Source organism: Fringilla coelebs, assembly GCF_963513975.1.
Source record: "Fringilla coelebs genome assembly, chromosome: 1".
Taxonomy (NCBI): domain Eukaryota; kingdom Metazoa; phylum Chordata; class Aves; order Passeriformes; family Fringillidae; genus Fringilla; species Fringilla coelebs.
This window is the reverse complement of record NC_140028.1, coordinates 4,363,539-4,381,764: the sequence shown is the minus strand read 5'-3', so window position 1 is coordinate 4,381,764 and position 18,226 is coordinate 4,363,539. Positions and strand designations below refer to the sequence as shown.

Below are 18,226 nucleotides of genomic sequence, written 5' to 3'. Positions count from 1 at the left end.
AAGACATTAAGCTGTTAGAGAGCATCCAAAGGATGGTGAAGCATCTCTAGGGGAAGTCCTACTAGGACTAGTTGAAGTCACTTGGCTTATTCAGCTTGGAGAAGAGGAGGCTAAGGATAGTCCTCATGACAAACTACAGCTTTCTTAAAAGGGGAAGCGGAGGGACAGGAGCAGTGTCTTTCTTCTGGTGACCACTTACAGGACCCAAGGGAATAACATGAAGCCAACTCAGGATATTCTATGATTCTGTGATTCTAAGCTTTGTTGGCTCCTGTACTCTCAGCAAGGAAGATTATTTGGGATGCAACAGGGCCTCTTCATGAAAGTCACTAATGCTTTTTCTTCTTCTTTGTCTTTGGCTGGGACCACCCTCTACCTGATGAGGTTGACTTGGGTGTTGTCTCCTCAGGGACGGAAGGAGGAGCCTCTCCCACCACATTTCCCTACATGCAAAGGACGGACTCGGAGTTTTGAGTGAGTCAGACCAGAGCACTCTCTCTATTGCTCTCTGAGCTGTTAGCACTCTCCTTTTCCCTTCAACCACCATGGCCCCAGACTTGACAGCAGCCCCAGAGTCTCAGAGGGACACCTGCTGTACCCAACACCCCTGCCCCATTCATTCTGCTCCTGCTGGCTTATGCCAGCTCCTCTCCCTGGATGGCTGTAGCTGTATTTGCCCCTCTCCCCATGTCTCCCTGCCTTCTCACACTTCATCTTTGGTATCAACTCACATCTGAAGGGCTGGGCTAAGCTCACCAGATGGATGTGAGTGGGAAGAGGATTAGGGGGGTCTTGTGTGAGCAAATGCAGGGGAGAATAAGTACAGTCAACATTAATGTTGAAATTGTCTCGGCTAGGATGTAGATAGCACCCTACAAATACTAGCCAGGTTAGTCTTTCCTGCTGGAGTTTCCAGAGCTTCCACTTCCAGAACCAGGCTTAACTAAAGTGCAGAGAAAGAAACCTGTGATGTGTGCCAAGGCAGTAGCACAGAGCAGTTAGGTGGGAGCTCATGTCTGCAGAGACATCTTTGCATTTTAAATTGACTACCCCAGGGGTGAATTGAAAGAGCACGTGCATTAAACCAGGACAAAATGAATGAAACTGCTTAGAAATAAAGTTAGTTTAGTTCTCACAGTGTAGACATAGAAACATAATGTGGTCTAAGCAAGATGTCAGTATACTGAGAAAACCATAATATCTACCAGGGTAGGTTAATGTTTAGGGTAGAGGGTATAGGAGACCCCAGAGCTCCGATGGACAGCAGTGCTGAGATGGTAATGATGCCATTTCTCCACATGGATATCTATCCAGATGTAGCCACTCACTGCACTTCCTCCATGGAGTTTACATTTCATCTGCAAGGCCGGGGACTCCTCTGCCTCTGAAATAACAGCCTATGTTGACCCATGGGACACAACTCTGCAGAGAAGAGGGGAAGGAACAGGTTTTGGCATTGCCTGGCTGCTGCACACAACTCTTTCTGACTGATGCATCACCGCGTTTTTCTGCATTGACTTGTCACTCAGAAACAGATCAAATCCCCAGCCAGGTGAGCTGCCCCCCTCCTTAGGCTGGGTTGTAAAAGAGGCTGCTTATGTCAGATCTGTGCTCTGTTTTGGACTTGTGTGAATTGCTGTGTCACCATTTCACTGTGGATTTGTTTGGATCCAACTCTGCAGCTGCCTCTCCTTCTCCTGTTTTATTTGGAGCAAAAAGCGTTGTCCTGAACCATTTTGAGTGTTCTTCCTTTGTGGCACTTTGCCTGAGAACGAGATGAGTCACAGGCAGGTTACATGCCCTGTCCTTGTAAGTGTGAATTAGAGGGAAAGGCTCCGGGATTACTGGTGATTGTCTCCCTGAGCACCTCACCGACTCACCAATTTCACAGGGCTGGAGGCTGTTGTGGCCCCCTGATCGTTTGGATCCTGCTTTAAGGGAGATGAGCTCTTCTGTTCTGCTCTGCCAGCTGGGAGAAAAACCTGTTAGGTCTGCCTGACCTGTCAAATTGTAAGAGGTTCAAATGGATTAGGAAAGGAACGTCAAAAAATGTTCCCAGCATATGGATGCCTCATGGCTTTGCAGCAAGGCTGTGTCACTGACAGAGCTATGTGCAATGAGGGACAGAAGTCAGAGAAGGGAAATATTGTCTCCCTTGATGCATTTTGAACCACAGAAGTTTCTGCGCCAAAGGAAAAACAAGGAGGAATTAATCACTGAGTGTTACAAGCAGGTCCACAGAGTGAAGCACAGTCTCAGGAAATTCAGACTATACTTGGATCAGGGAAAGCACAATGTACTTTTTGTTACAAACATCTGAATCATTTAGTCAACCAAAGCTGAAAGATGCTGTTTGTAAGCAAAGCAAAAGAAGTCTGGGTGAAAAAGAAGTATTTTTATTAAACATATTGTGGTAAAAGAGGTATTTATGTTAAAAGGTAGAACCAGTGGAGGATCAAGTAGGAATAAATTGGACATGGACGTCTTCAGCTTGGGAAGGAGAATAGTGTTTCTAAGCCTCTGAGACTTTTTAGGAAACCTTTCCAAAGAAAGGCATCAGGCCTCTTTCAGTGTGCAATAGGTAAAGTTGAGGGAAGGACTGCACAGGGAGTGAGGGTGTGGAATTCATCAATATTCTGAGGAAGGCATTGGAAGGAGATGATCATTGCTGTTCTGAGTTTGTTACGTGCCATTTTGACTGGGTTTAATTATTCCCATGTTTTCAGGTTTCTGCCAGGAGGAATGCAGAACTTTGCTTTAGGTTCAGTTTGTTCCCGGGATTTTTTTTCTCTTTTTTACCAGTTAGCATTGGATGGACCCACATCAAAGTTAGCTTGAGGCAAGGCTGAGCACTCCACTTGTGCTTTTAGAAGAAGAAAGATATGTTTGGAGTGCCCAGCTCATTCTCACACCCAAAAATTGTCCCACAGTCAGGCCTAACGTCAGAGAGGAACTGGGCTGGGTCCTTCCTTCTCTGTAATGCAGAGGGTGGGTGACATCATTTGACATGGATCCATGACCTTGGCAACATACTTGCTGTCTCTTGCCTTTCTGCAATGGCACATTGTACTTGGAGGCTTTTAAGTTCTTTACATTTCAAGTCTTTTCTTGATTGTGAACTGCTGGGGATGCCCATGAAGGGTTGTAGTTGAGCAAGACCCTGAACAGAGCTTTTTGGGAGCTTTTTCAGACATGCAGTTACTGCCTGGGGAGAATACATAAGGTGACCATGGTGATCTGTTCTGGAGCTCCGTGCCCCAAGGTAACTGGTTCCCAGGACTGGTGTGTGGTGACTTATGAGAACCTTTTCCTTCTGTAGTGACTTGGTAACCCAAAGGACATTCCTGATGCAGGCATTGCCTAACCAGGAACACTTTGTGTTTGAGGGTGGAAGGGATAAGTCATAGCATTTTTTTCCCCTCTGATTTGCTATCAACTCAAGAAGATGACAAATGAAACAATTTCAGACAGGAAACTGTCAAAGTCTAGTGCAGTGTGTAACTGTGCAGGTTTGTATTGGAGATGAAAAAATATTCCCATACATGCTCCAGTGATGTGACTGACCCAGAGCATTTCTCAGTCATGGATACAGCAGTGCACTCATGCTGGATAACCACAGTTCTCATGGAGGCCTGGGCTTGGACCAGTTGTCCTGCAGTGGATGCGTTCCAGACCATGACAGCAGCTCTAGCCAGGTGTTTCTGGGACATTGAACATGGCTCAGCAAACAAGTCAAGACATAGATAGTGACCTCCTCATCTGGCTACAGGATGAAAGGGGTCTTTTAGACCAAACCAGAGCTTCATCAAATACAGAGGAAGGATTTGTAGTGGGAAAGGTTATCCCAGGGCTACCCCGTGGCAGTTACACAAGCATTTGCAAAGGCAAGAACAGGGAAACTCTTGTACAGTTGCCAGCACCACCCATACAGGAGAAGGGCCTATAGCAGGATGACATCCCTTCCAGTGCTTGGCTAGAGGAGCTACCCCTACACAGCATCACCCAAAGCTAACTCCCAGCTGTGACCACGCCCAAAGACAATTCCCAGCCCTGACCATGTCCCATGCCTGACTGCAGCTGGTTTTGGGAGCATGTAGGCTGTTCAATGTCCACAGCAGCCAAGTGATGGGGCCACAGCTCAGCTATGTTATGTGTGGGAGTGGGCAAAGAGAGGACAATGTCCTCTTTCCTGTGTCACAGACTGAGGGAAGTAGGGTTGCTCAGAGCATCTGTGGACTCCCTCTATTGCTGAGCCTGTGCTTCTTACTATAGCTATGGTCATAGTGATTTTTGCCTTGGCCACAGCTGTCAATATCTGGTCTGGGTCCTGCCTCTGTCCAGAGAGCTCCAACACCCTGGGGTTGGTCATCGAGGGGACAGAGTTGGGGCCCTGCCTCTTGGGGGAAGAGGTCTGAGCCCTCCACCGAGGGACGGAGCAGAAGTCCTGCCCTTGAGGAGATGTGGTCTGAGCTCCACCACAGGGCAGGGTGCTCCTGCCTCTTAGGGTACACAGCACTCCATGGAGAGTCTGCAGGTTCTGGCTTTGAGGGGTCAAGGACTGAGCCCCATCATGTGCCTCATGTGTGCCTTGAGCCTCACTGCAGAGGAGGGGTATCCTGTCCCTCAGGGGACATGATCTGAGTCCCCCCCAGCTAAGGGACAGAGTGAGGGTTCCTCCTTAGAGGAGGCAGAACTCAGAGTAGTCAGAGGCCCTGCTGCAGAGAAGGGGCGTCCTGCCACTGAAGGGATGGGGTCCCATCACTGAGGGGACGAGGTCTGAGCCCCACCACTGAGAGAATGAAGGGTCACTGAGGGGACGCTCTGCCCCGCGTCAAGGGACCAGGGGTCCTGCTAGAGAGGGGACAGGATAGAGGAGATGCTGTCTCTGGAAGACGACGAGCCCGCCCTGGAGGGGCCATGTCCCGTCCCTGAGGGGCCGCTGCGCTCCCGCCTCGGCCTCTCCCTCAGCGCCATCTCGCGGCGGTCGCGCTGCCCGTCCCGCTCCGCTCCCCTCAGCCCGGCCAGGCCCCGGGAGCCAGCGCCGAGCTCCGGCTGGGGCTGAGGAGAGCGAGGAGCGGGCACGGCTCAGCCCCTGTGGGGAACCTGTTGAGGGGCCCGGTCCCGCTCCGCTCCCCTCGGCCCGGCCAGGCCCCGGGAACCAGCGCCGGGCTCCGGCTGGGCTGGGGCGGAGGAGAACGACCAGCGGGCACGGCCCAGCCCCTGTGGGGCACCTTCTGAGGGGCCCCAGGGGGGATAAGCCCTGCAGGTCCCCCTCCGGGACAAGGCTGAGCATCAACCCCCTCCCGCTGCTGTGCCCGAAGGATGCTTTATCCAGCACCAGGCTGCCCCAAGCCCTGTCCACTCTGGCCTGGAACACTTCCACGGATGGGGCAGCCACAGTTTTCTCTGGGCAATCTATGCCAGGGCCTCCCCACCCTCTGTCTTCGCCTAAATGCAGCTCTGATGACTATTTCCAGCCATGCTAGAGGTCCTGAAGCAGGCAATGCCCTGGGGCAGTGGTGACTGACCCTCGGGTATTTGAGGACAAGCTCTGTGTGGGACAAGAAACCACAAAATCATAGAATCATTTAGGTGGAAAAAGACCTTTAAGATCATTAAGTTCAACCATTAACCCAGCCCTGCCAAGACCCCCACTAAACCACGTACCTAAGTGCCACATTTGCATGTCTTTTAAATGCCTCCAAGTTTGTGAATCCTTCACTTCCCTGGGCAGTTTGTTCCAAAGTTTTACCATCCTTTTCATGAAGACATTTTTCCTAATATCCAACCTAAACCTATGCTGGCACAACTTGAGTCCAATTCTTCTTGTTCAGTCTCTTGTTACTTTGGAGAAGATGTTGACCCCTACCTGGCTCCAACCTTCTGTCAGGGAGTTGTAGAAAGCGATAAGGTCCCCTCTGAACCTCCTTTTCTCCAGGCCGAGCCCCACAACTCCCATAGCTACTCTTCACAGGACTTGTGCTCCAGCCCCTTCCTCAGTTCCATTGCCCTTCTTTGCACTTGCTCCAGCACCTCAATGTATTTCATGTCATGAGGGGCCCAAAACTGAGTGCAGGATTTGGGCCACAGTCTCCCTAGTGCTTACTGTCCAGGCCCAGGAACAAACAATGCTGTTGGTTGTCAGCAGTGAGCTGGGGACCCTACCAGGGATTTCTGCAGGGTCCAGCACACCAAGATGTGCATGAGGAAACACCCAGGGCTCCTTGAGCTCTTGTAGTGAGGGAAACTGAACCCAAACTGCATTAGTTAACAGAGTGACTAATATTCTGAGGTTGAAGGAGATCCTTAAATGAGCTATAAAGATGCATCACTGCAGCAGGCATACGACATGGAAGCCATGACATACAGGATTTTGGCAGCTGGCCTGAAGGGAAGATTCATGAGCTAAGGGAATAGTTTGAGTTTTTCCATCCTGACAGCAAAATAGGATTTTCACCATAATTTTCTGGACCACTGGGAGCTCTGTGGGGATTCTGGGCTGTGTTCAGCAGAGGGCAGTGGTTGGTTTGGTCACTACTTGGCTGGCAGCGTTGGGCCTCTTAAAACACTGCCATGCTATTTGCTGAAATGATTCTGCTGCACAATATCCAAAAAAGCTGTAGAAAAGGATGGTGCAAGCAAATCCTCCCTGCCTTGCATCAGTGTAATGCAGAGGTAATGGTGGGTCACAGAAGTCTCTTGGGGAAATTCAGCAAACTTCCCTCTTCCCATCGTGTATGAGTTTACAAATATAGACTTTCCAAGGAAAAAGATGATGATTCCTTGACCTTGTTTAGATCTTCAGATTTACTGCTGTTTTTTGAGAAGTTTGGCATTTTGTTATCCACAAGTACTTAATTAAAATAAATAAAAAGAAAGCTTAAACCTGTTGTATGTGTTTATAAAATTTCCCTAAACAGTAATTGTAACCAGTAATGCTCATATGAGTGAAGGATACAATACAGTGTCTTGTCATTAGGGCATCCTGTTCCCGTGGGAAGGGAAGAGATGTGGAAAAAAGGAAAGATTCCTTCAACACAGGGATACCAGCCACCTGGACCAAGCAATGTGTCCTAAGTGGTCCTGGGAAAGTTACTTAAACACAGCAAAACTGGTGTGGAGGTGCTCTGAGCTGCTCCAGAAAGCTGGGGAAGGGGATGCTGGGGGACAAGTCCTGTGATGGTCTCCCAGTGGATGCTGGCATGGCAGATGCTGCTGTGGGAGGGAAGCCAAGGCTGGGGATTCCTGGCCAGTTGCTGTGTACAGGACTGGTGGCAGCTGACATGACACTGAACTTATTGGTGCAGAGCAGCTGTGGGTTTGCTGGAGTAGCCCCGTTTTAGGGTCCCACCTCTGTGCAGGAAGAGCTGGGTTCCTGGATGTACTGGTGTGAGTGAAAATGGGTGAGAAGAGAGGGGGAATGACTGTAATAGGTGTCTAAGTGCAGAGCAGAGCTTGTGAGGAATTGGGAGCACTGGAAGTGACAGTCAAAAATAAAATCAAGCACTTGGTCGTGATTTGCCTGCCCAGCTGGAGCCCTTTATCCCTCTGTGTGCCTGCCATGGTCCTGTGCCCCACCCCACACAGGAAAAGTGAAAGCTAGGTCAAAATCTTGTTCAGTAAAAATTAACTGCACATATTAATAAAAATCAATATATTTTATAGGTTCTATATGGGAAGGGCTCTGAAAACATTGAAAGATGAAAGGACCTGAGCCAAATGGAGCATCTGTTCTGGTGCAATACCCAGGACAGTTGTAACACCAATTCTGTCTGGTGCTGAGCGTCCTCTGGTCCTACTGCAGGCAAAAGGGATGAGACCTCACAGCATGAAGCCCAAGTCTAAAAAGAACTGATAGGATATTTACACCTGTGTCCCAGCAGCTTTATCTTTTCTCCAGTTGCTGAGGAAAGCCCTAAGGCAGGCTGTTTCCTATGATTTTTTGCACTGCGAGCTGGACAAAGAGGATCCCCTGGAGAGCTGTTAGAACTTATTTAATCTGTGAAAGATTTTTGCTGATGGCAGGGAAAAAAATTGTACCTTGCCATGTACGGGAAAGAAATTTTGTCCTTGAGGGGAACTGGAGGGAGAATGAAGGGCTCTCCTTCCCCACTAAGGTTGCATTAAAAAGCTCCCTCCCCCACAAAGTTGTCTTGTGGTTTTGATCTGCTCATGTCATCTGCTGGTGCCCATGCTGCTGTGTGCTCTCCCACCACAAACACTCCTGGCAAGGGGAAACTCCCCAGACCCCTTAGGGACACCCTTTGATGTGGTATAGATAAACTCCTGCCATGTTTCACTAGAGCCTGAATGCAGAGACTGTGCCTTAATTTCCTTCTTGCTTTCACCCCACACCTCCTCATTGTACCTGTGTCCTGCCTCCTACCAGACCTCTCTCTGGTCTCTTCAGGTTTTGTGCCTTCATGGTGAGTTCATTCATATCTGTGAATCCTGTCCCTAGTCACATTGAAGCATTTCTTCCTCTTACCACATGCACACACAAGCATATTGTTGTAAAAACTTATCCCTTTGGATTTATGGTGCATTTTTTTTTCCTGCTTTTTAGGGGCTTGCATTCGCAGGTGTTCAGCCACATGCTGGGGTCCTTGGGCAGGAGATATTGCAAAGTCCCCAACTGCACAATGCCACTGGAACTGCAAGTGAGAAGGGCTTCCAGGAATAGATCAGAACAGACACCAGACACTCCTCTGAAATCCTCCATGGCTGCTAGTGAGTGCTGGGTTGGGATCTGGGTGATGTCTCATCTGCACCACGTAACAAGAATTTGAGGGTATATTAAACAACCCACAGGCCCCTGCTGCCTACCACAGAGGAGAGGACTTCCCTGCCTGCAGCTGCCTCTGCCAGCTCCTTGCCCTGTTTGTCCATCACACAGGTACTACTGCAAACACACATTCCATATTTGCCACCCTTACCTGCACAGCTATATTCTGTGCAGGTGTCCTACCCTCCTCTGGGCATCCCTTCCTTGGGATTCTGCTGCTGCCTTGCTCAGCATTGCTGACAAATAACCCTCTGGGATGCTCATGGCAGAACCAATTGATTTTTCTTGCCTCCCAGCATCTCGCAGCACAAACAGCTGTGCTATTGATCATGAAAGTTAAGTTACAAATGGCACATCCACATCCCTTGCACTGACAGCTATTGCTGTTGATATTAGACATGGCAGCTGGAGAGAAAACATACAGAGAGCACCCTCCCAGCCACTCCTCCAAACCGTCTGGGTTTGGGAGGGCTTCACATGTGGTTGCCAAGTGCAGAGTATGTGGGCTTTGCTGGGCAGGTCTAGACAGATAGTGTGGTGGCTGAAATGAAGCAAAAAATGTTAAGGATGCTCTTTGATGCTGGCAGATCTGGAGCTCTGTGTGGTGGGTATGGAAGCACCATGCTCCTCTGTCCTGGAGCATTAACTATGTTCCTTGGTTCATTTGTACCACCCTGCTTCTGCCACAGTGTAAAGAAGGGGCTTAAGCTATTTTAAATTAAATGGTGGGTTAACTCCTCTCTGTTCCCCATTCCCATCTTTCTCTCATGCCTCAACCTGGAAAAGGCAGCTGAAACATGTGAAGAAGCTCAGCAAATAACCACCAGAAAGACTAACTCTGGAAACACGCCTCATAGGAAGAGACAGAGTAATTTATTTTTTTTGGAATGCAGGAATAGAGGGTTGTTTACAAATACCTTTGCTGGGGAAAAAAGGTCTGGCATCTCAGGGTGTAGTTATCTGTTAGACAAAGAGCAAATATCTGTGGCTTTGGAATGTAACACTGCAAAGACAAAGAAGGAGATGTATCTTCTCTAAACCCAAGAGAAATTAGGGCGGAACTGAAGGCTTTTTGTAAAAGGGACTCCAATTTAAATGGGTGGATGCTGGGATGACTGGGAGAGGCTTTCTCACCTCCATTAGTCAATCAGTAGCCTTAGAAAGATGTCCTGCTGGCTTCCAAGTCCTTCCAGCCTTGAGAAACAGCAGTGTCGTGCCTGTTTTAATATTCCATGGGTTAATACACCCTACAGTGACTTATTGAAACCTCTGCAGGTCAGGTACAGTACAAGCAGTGGCAGAACTGTTAGGCTTGTATGGATAAACCATCCAATCATTTGCTTTAATTATGACAATACAAATATACTTGCTTTATGCAGTGTTTGTCATAAGATGAATCATGGTTACCAAAATTATCGTGTAGATGATTCTGTGTATAATAGCAGGCCAAGAGGTTAGAAGAGGAAGGGTTTCCGGGTTGGGTAGGAGGCACAAAGTAAAGCTACCAGATAAACAAGCCATAACTTCTGTCAAGAACCTATCAACAGATTCCCACCACATGCTCTGCAAATGGGCAGCTGTGCAGAGGAGTCTGTCTGAACCAGCGTCTTGAGCACACCGTGTTTTCCAAGCAATGTGGGCAGGGTGGCATTTCCAGCTCTAAATACTATCAATCAAGAGAGACCTTCCCTGGGAAGACAGGATTTGGGCAGTCTCCAAGCTATCCAAAACATCAGGGGGTTGGATACTGGGCTTTGGTCTAAGCTCCTGTCTAATGAACTTCAGGAATGAATTTATAAAGATCCTTCTCTGGAGAGATGCTGACTTGTGGGATCAAAGGACAGATGAGCCAACAGCTGGGCTCTGGCCCAAGGCTTTCATGCCATGCCCTACTCCCATGTGGACTTCCCCTAGGCAAGTCTCTTGGGGGAATCTGTTTAACTGATCTGCAGCAATTTCCATTTTTCTCCCTCTGCAGAGACAAACAAGCACTTCTAGGCCTTTTTTAGAGTCCTCTTTTGGAGGAGATGGAAGTAAAACTGCTCTAAACAAAACCTTCACCACTATTTTGCTCCTGGGTACTTGAACTCCTTAGAGGGAAATTTGTTTGGTTGCTTTAAGGTCATGTCAGTGAGGTCATATTAAGGTCTACTGAGGGATCAAAAAGAAGTCAAGGTGTCTCCTGCAAGGCCTTCACGACATCCCCAAAAGAATGCATCTTTTGGGACTGGAGTTTGGACTAGTCCTTGCTCTTTGGCTTTTCCTACTGAAAAGATCACAGGTGATGTGCTTGGAGGAGATATGTTTAGATCGGATTTCTTGACACATGAAGTGTGAGTCTCGGGGATGGTCCTGTGCAGGGCCAGGAGTTGGGTTCAATGATCCTTGTGGGTCACTTCCAACTCAGAGTATTTAATGATTCCATTACCTTCTCATTGGGATGGCAGAAGCTCCTTTCTGTGAGCTTTCCCTGAGATTGCTGTGAGCGAACAAAGACTTTCTCCTGCATGTAAACGCAGCTTTATTTCATCTGACAGGCTCTTTCTTGTTGCATAGCAGCTGGAAAGAAGAACCTCAGTCCTGAGCTGGGCTGTTAGCTTTGCATACAGCCATGAAGGAAGAGCAAAATCCCTTGTGTTAGAATTCAGACCCATACCTCCATACCTAAATTAATCTGATCTCTGACACTATTGACAAGAATCATAAAGAAGGGCAGTTTCAGGAACTAAGACCATGATATCCTGTCAGCATTGGCTGCTTAGAAGAACACTTAGAGAAACTCACATCTCTGCCAGAGGAATTTGGGTGCTTTTTGACACATTTGAAGTAGGAATCAGAAAGATGGGAAGTGTGTGAGTCATCATCCCATGATGTACTTGAAAGGTATGTAGATGTGACACTTAGGGACATAGTGGTGGCCTTGACATAGCTGGGAGAAGGGTTGGACTTGATGATCTTATGCATCCTTTCCAACCAAATGATCCTGTGATTCTATGGTTGCAGTGGATATTCTCCCTGGCATCCCCATTAAGCTCCAATAGCTGAACAGGACCCGCTGCAAAGCACGGAAATACTACAGTGAAGTGATTGATTATTTCTTGTGTTAGGGGACATGCTGCAATCCCAGTCTGCCGTGCCTGGGGTGCCCTGCAGAGCATGGGACGTGTGCTGTGATGTGACATTTCAGGTGGCACCACCTATCATAAGCCTCACTCAGAACTTCCCATGACAATCCTGCTCGTCACGTAGCCAGCATTTACAATGGATGCTGATATGAGTCCATGAGCACCCACACCACACCAGATCCCCTCCTGCATCCCCAGCACCCTCTTCACAAGAGTGTAGGGATAAAGACTCTCTTCCGCTTTCTCAGCACACTGGAGGCCTTCCTGTTTTCTACTGCATGACCACAAAAGCTCAGACAAATGTGGGAAGATCACACTTGTCCCTTTCCTGGGCCTCACCATGGGAAGGCAATAAAGTGCCCTGCTTTAAAAGCTTTTTCTTCCTAAAATGGGAGTCTTCCAGCTCTGATCCAAGCACTGGCACCCTCCCCAGAGCTCCTGTTTTGGGACTAATTGTGTCCAGAAGGGGAAAAGCAAGCCAGCCCACATTTGTTTTCCTATGTCATCCTTTGCAGGGTATCATGTCTGTGCATTCTCTGTCTGTTTTCCCTTGTCCTACTTTCCTCATCATTGTTCTTACTAGCCCTGCCCTTCATGGAACTCAGCTTGTTGTTTGACCTGTTGGGTTCCTCTCCTTTCCTTCCTCCTTTATTACTTTGTGGCTTGGGTTCCTCTGCAATGTCTTCCTCATTTTCCTCTGTCCCAGAATAGCTGGAGAGATCAGACCTGTCTTCTCCCAAATCCTTGCCCAGAGCTACTCCTGCCCTTACACCTGGAAGACAGATACAGAAGAGCAGAGTGACCTGTGCTCATATTCCTAACATGGCAATTCCATTTTCCTCAGCCTTTCTGCCCACAGAGCCCACACCTGCTAGCAGTGCTTACTGATGTTGATTAGCCTGTCTAATGAGACTCTTGTGCACATATCTCTGAGAGACCAAACCCCAGAGGGACAAGGAAGGAAGAAATTGCCCTTGCATGTGGCTGTGTTGTTTCCTCTTGGCAGTTACCAAGAGGTTGCAGAGGGAGGGCAAAGCTTGCTCAGAGCCCAGGAGGAAGCTAGGCTGGCAGATAACCCCATGTGTGGGGTCAGGGGCTCATTTTCTGGTGCAGAATTTGAGATCTTCAGCTTTGCTGGGCCCTGATATGTTTGCAGTATGACTGAGGTTTGGCTGTTGTACCCATTTGCCTTGCTACAGGGTTCTGGGCTTTAACAGAAAAAACCTTTCAAAGACAGAAGTGTTTTGAATCATGGGCTGTGCTGGATACAATACAGGTGAGACACACAGCAGGGAGAGAAAGACACTCAATTGTTTCTGGATAGCCTTTCCCTACCATGTCAACAGACTGCAGATATCTGTGTGCTGTGACTCAGGCTCATGGTCAGAGATTTTGTGTCCCAGGAATGACTGAGATTCTCAAGAAATACATGAGAGATTTTTCACCATCTTTCTTTGCTGGCCTCTGGGCAGCTGGTAGAAGAGGATATTTCTAATTCGCTTTATAGGATTTTAGATCCACAAGAGAAGCACAGCACATCAAAGAGGAATGAATGCTGTAATTCCCTGAAAGGTCGGGGCTTTTTACAGAGCTCTTTATTGCTGTTAAGCTCTTTAGGGGACACATTCTGTCTACCACAGACTCGGTGGTGGTAGTTTGACATGCAATGCCCATCCATCCTGATTACTATTTCAGCCTCTAGGGAATGATCCAGCTCCTCAAAGACTGCTAAGTACTGGATTGAATTTGAAATCATTGTGAATTTGGCATCTAAATCTTTAAATACTATGCATAAAGGACTGCCCTGCAAAAGCTGACTTGTGTGTGTGTGCTTTACCTTGGCAGTCTCTGCATGTATTCAGTGATGCATGGAATCACTCACATTGTCCTTGGAAGTGTCCCTATTTTGTCGTGTCTGGCTGTTCTCATTAGAGAAAGGGCAGACTGGAATAGGAACAGGACAATTCCAATCCCTGTTGGTGATTAACAAGAGGCAACCCAGGGAGATACCCTGAGCAGAGGGATGGTGCAAATCAGGGGGTGAGAGACCTTGCCCCAGTCTCCAGAAACACAGAGGGATGCTTCAGCAGCAATGGGAACTGGCAGATGGAAGGTGCCCCAAAACTGTGCCATTTGGAGAAATATTTAGGAAATATAACAGAACTATGATGATAGCTGTGGTTTTGGTTCTTTGTGCCCTGAGCACAAATGGGTGATTTTAAATAGGACAGAAGTTTAGCAAGTACCACACCCTGAGGAAAAGCAAGATGATAAACAGTATAGATTAAATAGAAAACTCAAAAAGTCACCAAAAATAGGTTAGTTTGTGAAAAAATTGATATCTTTCCAATTTTAAGAGACTGTGTCTTTGATAAGGAACCAGACCCTGTTTTGGAGCTGCTATAAAATGAAGAACTGCTGAAAGCTCTGGATAAGGCAATAGGCATTAAAACTGAAAAGAATTATCCAGTCTCAGGAGGCTTTTATGGGGAGTGAATAATACACTGACAGTAACGAGAATTCAGACTACCACAAGTGAAGTTTACAGCAGACAGACAGAGCTTTGACTGAGATGTTATTTAGGAACTTTAAAAAAATCTAAGCAAATCCTAGAGATTTTATACTGACCTCAAATGAACAACTGAACTGAGAAAGATGTTAAGACATTTCTGTATATGGCAAAAATACTGTTGATAGCAAGAGAATGGGAGGTGCGAATCTGTGGGTTGTTGGAACAAAGAAGCTAAAATAAGCTATGCACAAGGCCTGCACATTTTCTACTGTTTCTCTGAGCCTTGGCAAAACAGTGCTGTTAACAGCTCTGTATATGTGACACATATTTCATTACAAGCAGCTTGGGAGGCATGGACAGATCTGAGCATGTGTGGTGGGTTGGTAGGCTTGAGTTTTTGGGAGTTTGCAGGGAAGAGCAGACCTCTGAGGCAAAAAATTACTTTCTCCGAGAGAGGGACTAATGGAAAATGGTGTCAGAAATGTGATGTGGCCAGCCTGGCTGAGAAGTCAGAGCGCGATCCATGTGTGCTGATGCATCAATTGACAGATGTTAGCTGTGAGGTGCCTGTATCAGTGATTTACAGGAAGAAGGAAATAGATGAGGCAAAAGGAAGCCATGGTACAATTGGGCCCTGGGAAGTGAAACCACAGTGCCATAGTATTGGTGACTCTCATCACCACCCCTGGAGGGAAAATCCTCTTCAAAGGAATAGAGGTTGCAGCAGAAGGGCACTGACTCAGCTGCATTGCTTGGGAAAGAGCTCACATTGCAGGTACTGGCAATTTCAGACTCCTCTGGAACAGGTACTGGAACACCCAGTTCCCTGTATTGCAGTGATATTGATGGTTCAAACTTTATACCCATTGGGTTGGCCAGGGAAATAGGTTAGGTGAAACATATATGTGTTGTAAGAAGCAAACTCTTGCAAACCCTGTTGCAAGAGGCAGTTTGAGGCATTGTTTATGTTGTGTTCCTTTGGAACTGAGAGGGCTGTACCACAGTCAGATCTCAGGGAAGCAGAGTACTCCAGGGTGCTCTAGCTTGGACCAATGCCTGCTCTTCTGACAGGTAACACCAGTGAGTGCTAGGAAAAGCTGATCACTAGACTTGATGGATTCATCGTAGCCTTCCAGATAGAGTGGCCATAGATGTGAGTGAGGAAATGTGGAGCAACAACAACAGTTATTGCTGTTCATGCCACAGGTTTTGCAGTTTTCCTAGGATTTTTTTTTTTTTTTTTGCATTTGCATTGTTTCATTGATATAATGCAATCTAAAACATTCCCCCACCACTGGGGCTAGAATTTTCAGCATCGTTAGCCTCTTTAAGCCTTTAAGAGCCTTTAAACATGGCTCTTTAAAGCATCCTGGTGAGTTTGTCCTGGGGTGAATGATTTCAACGTAGATGCCTGAGATGTATTCTTTTTCTGAGCTTGGAAGTATTGGCTTTTGAGTGACTGAGTGGATGGACTGCTGGGGGAATTAGGACATCAAGCCCTGATGTTACAACATGCCTGGAAGAAAAACCAAACCAGAGTAGTATAGCATCATAGTTTGGTTCTGGTTTTCATCTTGGCTGTTCCTCAGGGAGACAGAGCACAACAGCAGAGTTTGCTGGGATTCATGTTCATTTTCACAGATTTTTGTACACTCATCTGCAATTCAGGGGATTTAGTGATCCAAATAGAGGTGGAATATATCCTTAACCTCTCCACAACACAGACAATGTGTATGAAAATGTATATATTGACATGTATTTTTTCTTATAGCAAAGAGATTTCAATGCTTGACTTCATCTCTTCCCTGAGAAGGTTCAGACTTTTTCAGGAAGGAATGAATAGTCACTAGTGACATGTGGGCTAGAATACTTTCTTTCCCATTCCATTGGCATCTAAAATCTTTGTTGTGGCTAGCTCTGGAAACATCCTTCTTGTCCTTTATTCTTAAGTATATAGGCACAAAATCTTTTATTACAAACCAGAGCTATCCTGCTTTCTAAGTCATCCTAGAAGTGTTGCATTATGATGACACACATGCAAAGAAAACCACAGTAAAGAGTTTGTTGCTAGCAAAATGTCTGTATTAAAATACAAAGAAAACTTCCCTGCTGGGAACAGTAATTAATGGACTCTCTTTTGTGTGGTACTAACAGCATTGTAGGTTCCATTTCCAAACAGACCACAATGTTCTTGAGGAATAAATTCCACCACTGTTGGTCTGAACCTCAGCCTAAAACACAAAGAGTTCAAAAACTATAGTACTGTGCATTCTATCAATATTCCAGCATCATGGCACTGGCTTACTGCAACGTGTCCCATCACATGTGGGTTATATCTGAACACTGCTTGGTGATGGCAAGCTCAGAGGGTTTCCTATTGTGTTTGAGAAGGCGATGTTTGCGTTGGAGCCCTTGGAGTTCTTGTTCATACCCAGGATGTCTGCATTAGTTTGCTCTGGCTCGGTTTTCCTGAAGATGTTTTTCATGGTTGACTGGAAGTTATTGGTAACAAAGCAATAGACAATGGGGTCCATGCAGCTATTGAGGCTACTCAGAGTCACTGTCACGTGGTACACGAGGAGGCTGACGTTGTGGGGCATGTCTGGGTTGATGGAGATTGCGACCTGTAGCACGTGGAAAGGAGTGAAGCAGATCATGAAGATGATTAGAACGGTGATAAGGAGCTGCACAGCCCTCATTCTCCTCTCCCGACTCTGGTGCATGAGGCTGGGCTTGGACAGGGCACACATAATCCTGGTGGTGAAGAAGATGATTATAATGAGGGGGAAGAAGTACTCGCAGACCATCAGGACCAGGATCTTGGAGAGGCAGCACTCAGCAAACCGTATTGCCATGGTCAGGATGGAAAAAGTCACCACAGTGGCAAAGATCCAAATGAAGATGCAGATCCCCTTGGCACAGGCGGGGTTCCTCCATTTACGTGAGGCTTCCACCTGCACTATTGCCAGGTAGCGGTCAACGCAGATGCACGTCAAGAATAGGATGCTGCAGTACATGTTGACAAAGTAGCCAAAGATGTGAACCAAGGAACAAGTTTTGCAATCCCCTGCACTGTAGAACATGATGAGCCGGACAGGCAAGGAAAAGCCCACCAGGAGATCAGTTACAATCAAGTTGATGGTGTAAATAACAGAGGTGGTTTTTGTCTTGGTACGGAAGCAGAAGACATACAGTGCCAAGCTGTTCAGCACAACACCCACCAGGAAAATGATGGCATTGACTACCATCAGGACAATCCACAGTCTATAAAAATCTGTGAACAGTTTTTTGTCTGAGTGGATGAACTTAGAGAACAAGTTGATGTTGGAGTTAGGTTGCTCGGTGGAGTTGATAGAGTCAAGGGCTGGCATTTGAGTGGAGGAGGTCGGCATGGTCACTGACTTCCAGCAATCTGGAAGAAAAGAAATGGAGGTATAGTGATAAATATGTCAGCATTCCTTAGGGCTCAAAATTTTGTCACTTAAAAATATTTTAACCAGCATATTTGCACATCCTGAGTAGTAGATCCTCATCTACCAATATGGGATTACAAATAATTGCAAGGAAAATACCTGGACTTATAAATACCAGTAATTGCAAGGAAAATACCTGGACTTAGTGTCTTGCAGTGGTTCCAGATGCACGTTTTAGGGAAGAGACACACACCCCACTTCAAGTTTCTCTTCCTCCTCCTTGTACAAAAATGATTTTAAGGCCAGAAGACCTTTGCATAACCATTACCCCAGCATTTGATTCCCAAAATATCATAACCCTTGCCTTGGGCAGGTGATCCCATTAGAGAGT

The 18,226-nt window shown here is 46.9% G+C and overlaps 1 protein-coding gene across 1 annotated transcript; it reads right to left on the bottom strand.

The window, feature by feature from the left end:
* Positions 1 to 16,752: 16,752 nt before the first annotated feature.
* GPR20 (G protein-coupled receptor 20) lies at positions 16,753 to 17,814 on the bottom strand (the record flags this gene model as incomplete). Its single annotated transcript, XM_084209371.1, has 1 exon — positions 16,753 to 17,814. One exon carries the CDS (start codon positions 17,812 to 17,814, stop codon positions 16,753 to 16,755), a length of 1,062 nt encoding a protein of 353 aa, XP_084065497.1.
* Between the last annotated feature and the right edge of the window lie 412 nt (positions 17,815 to 18,226).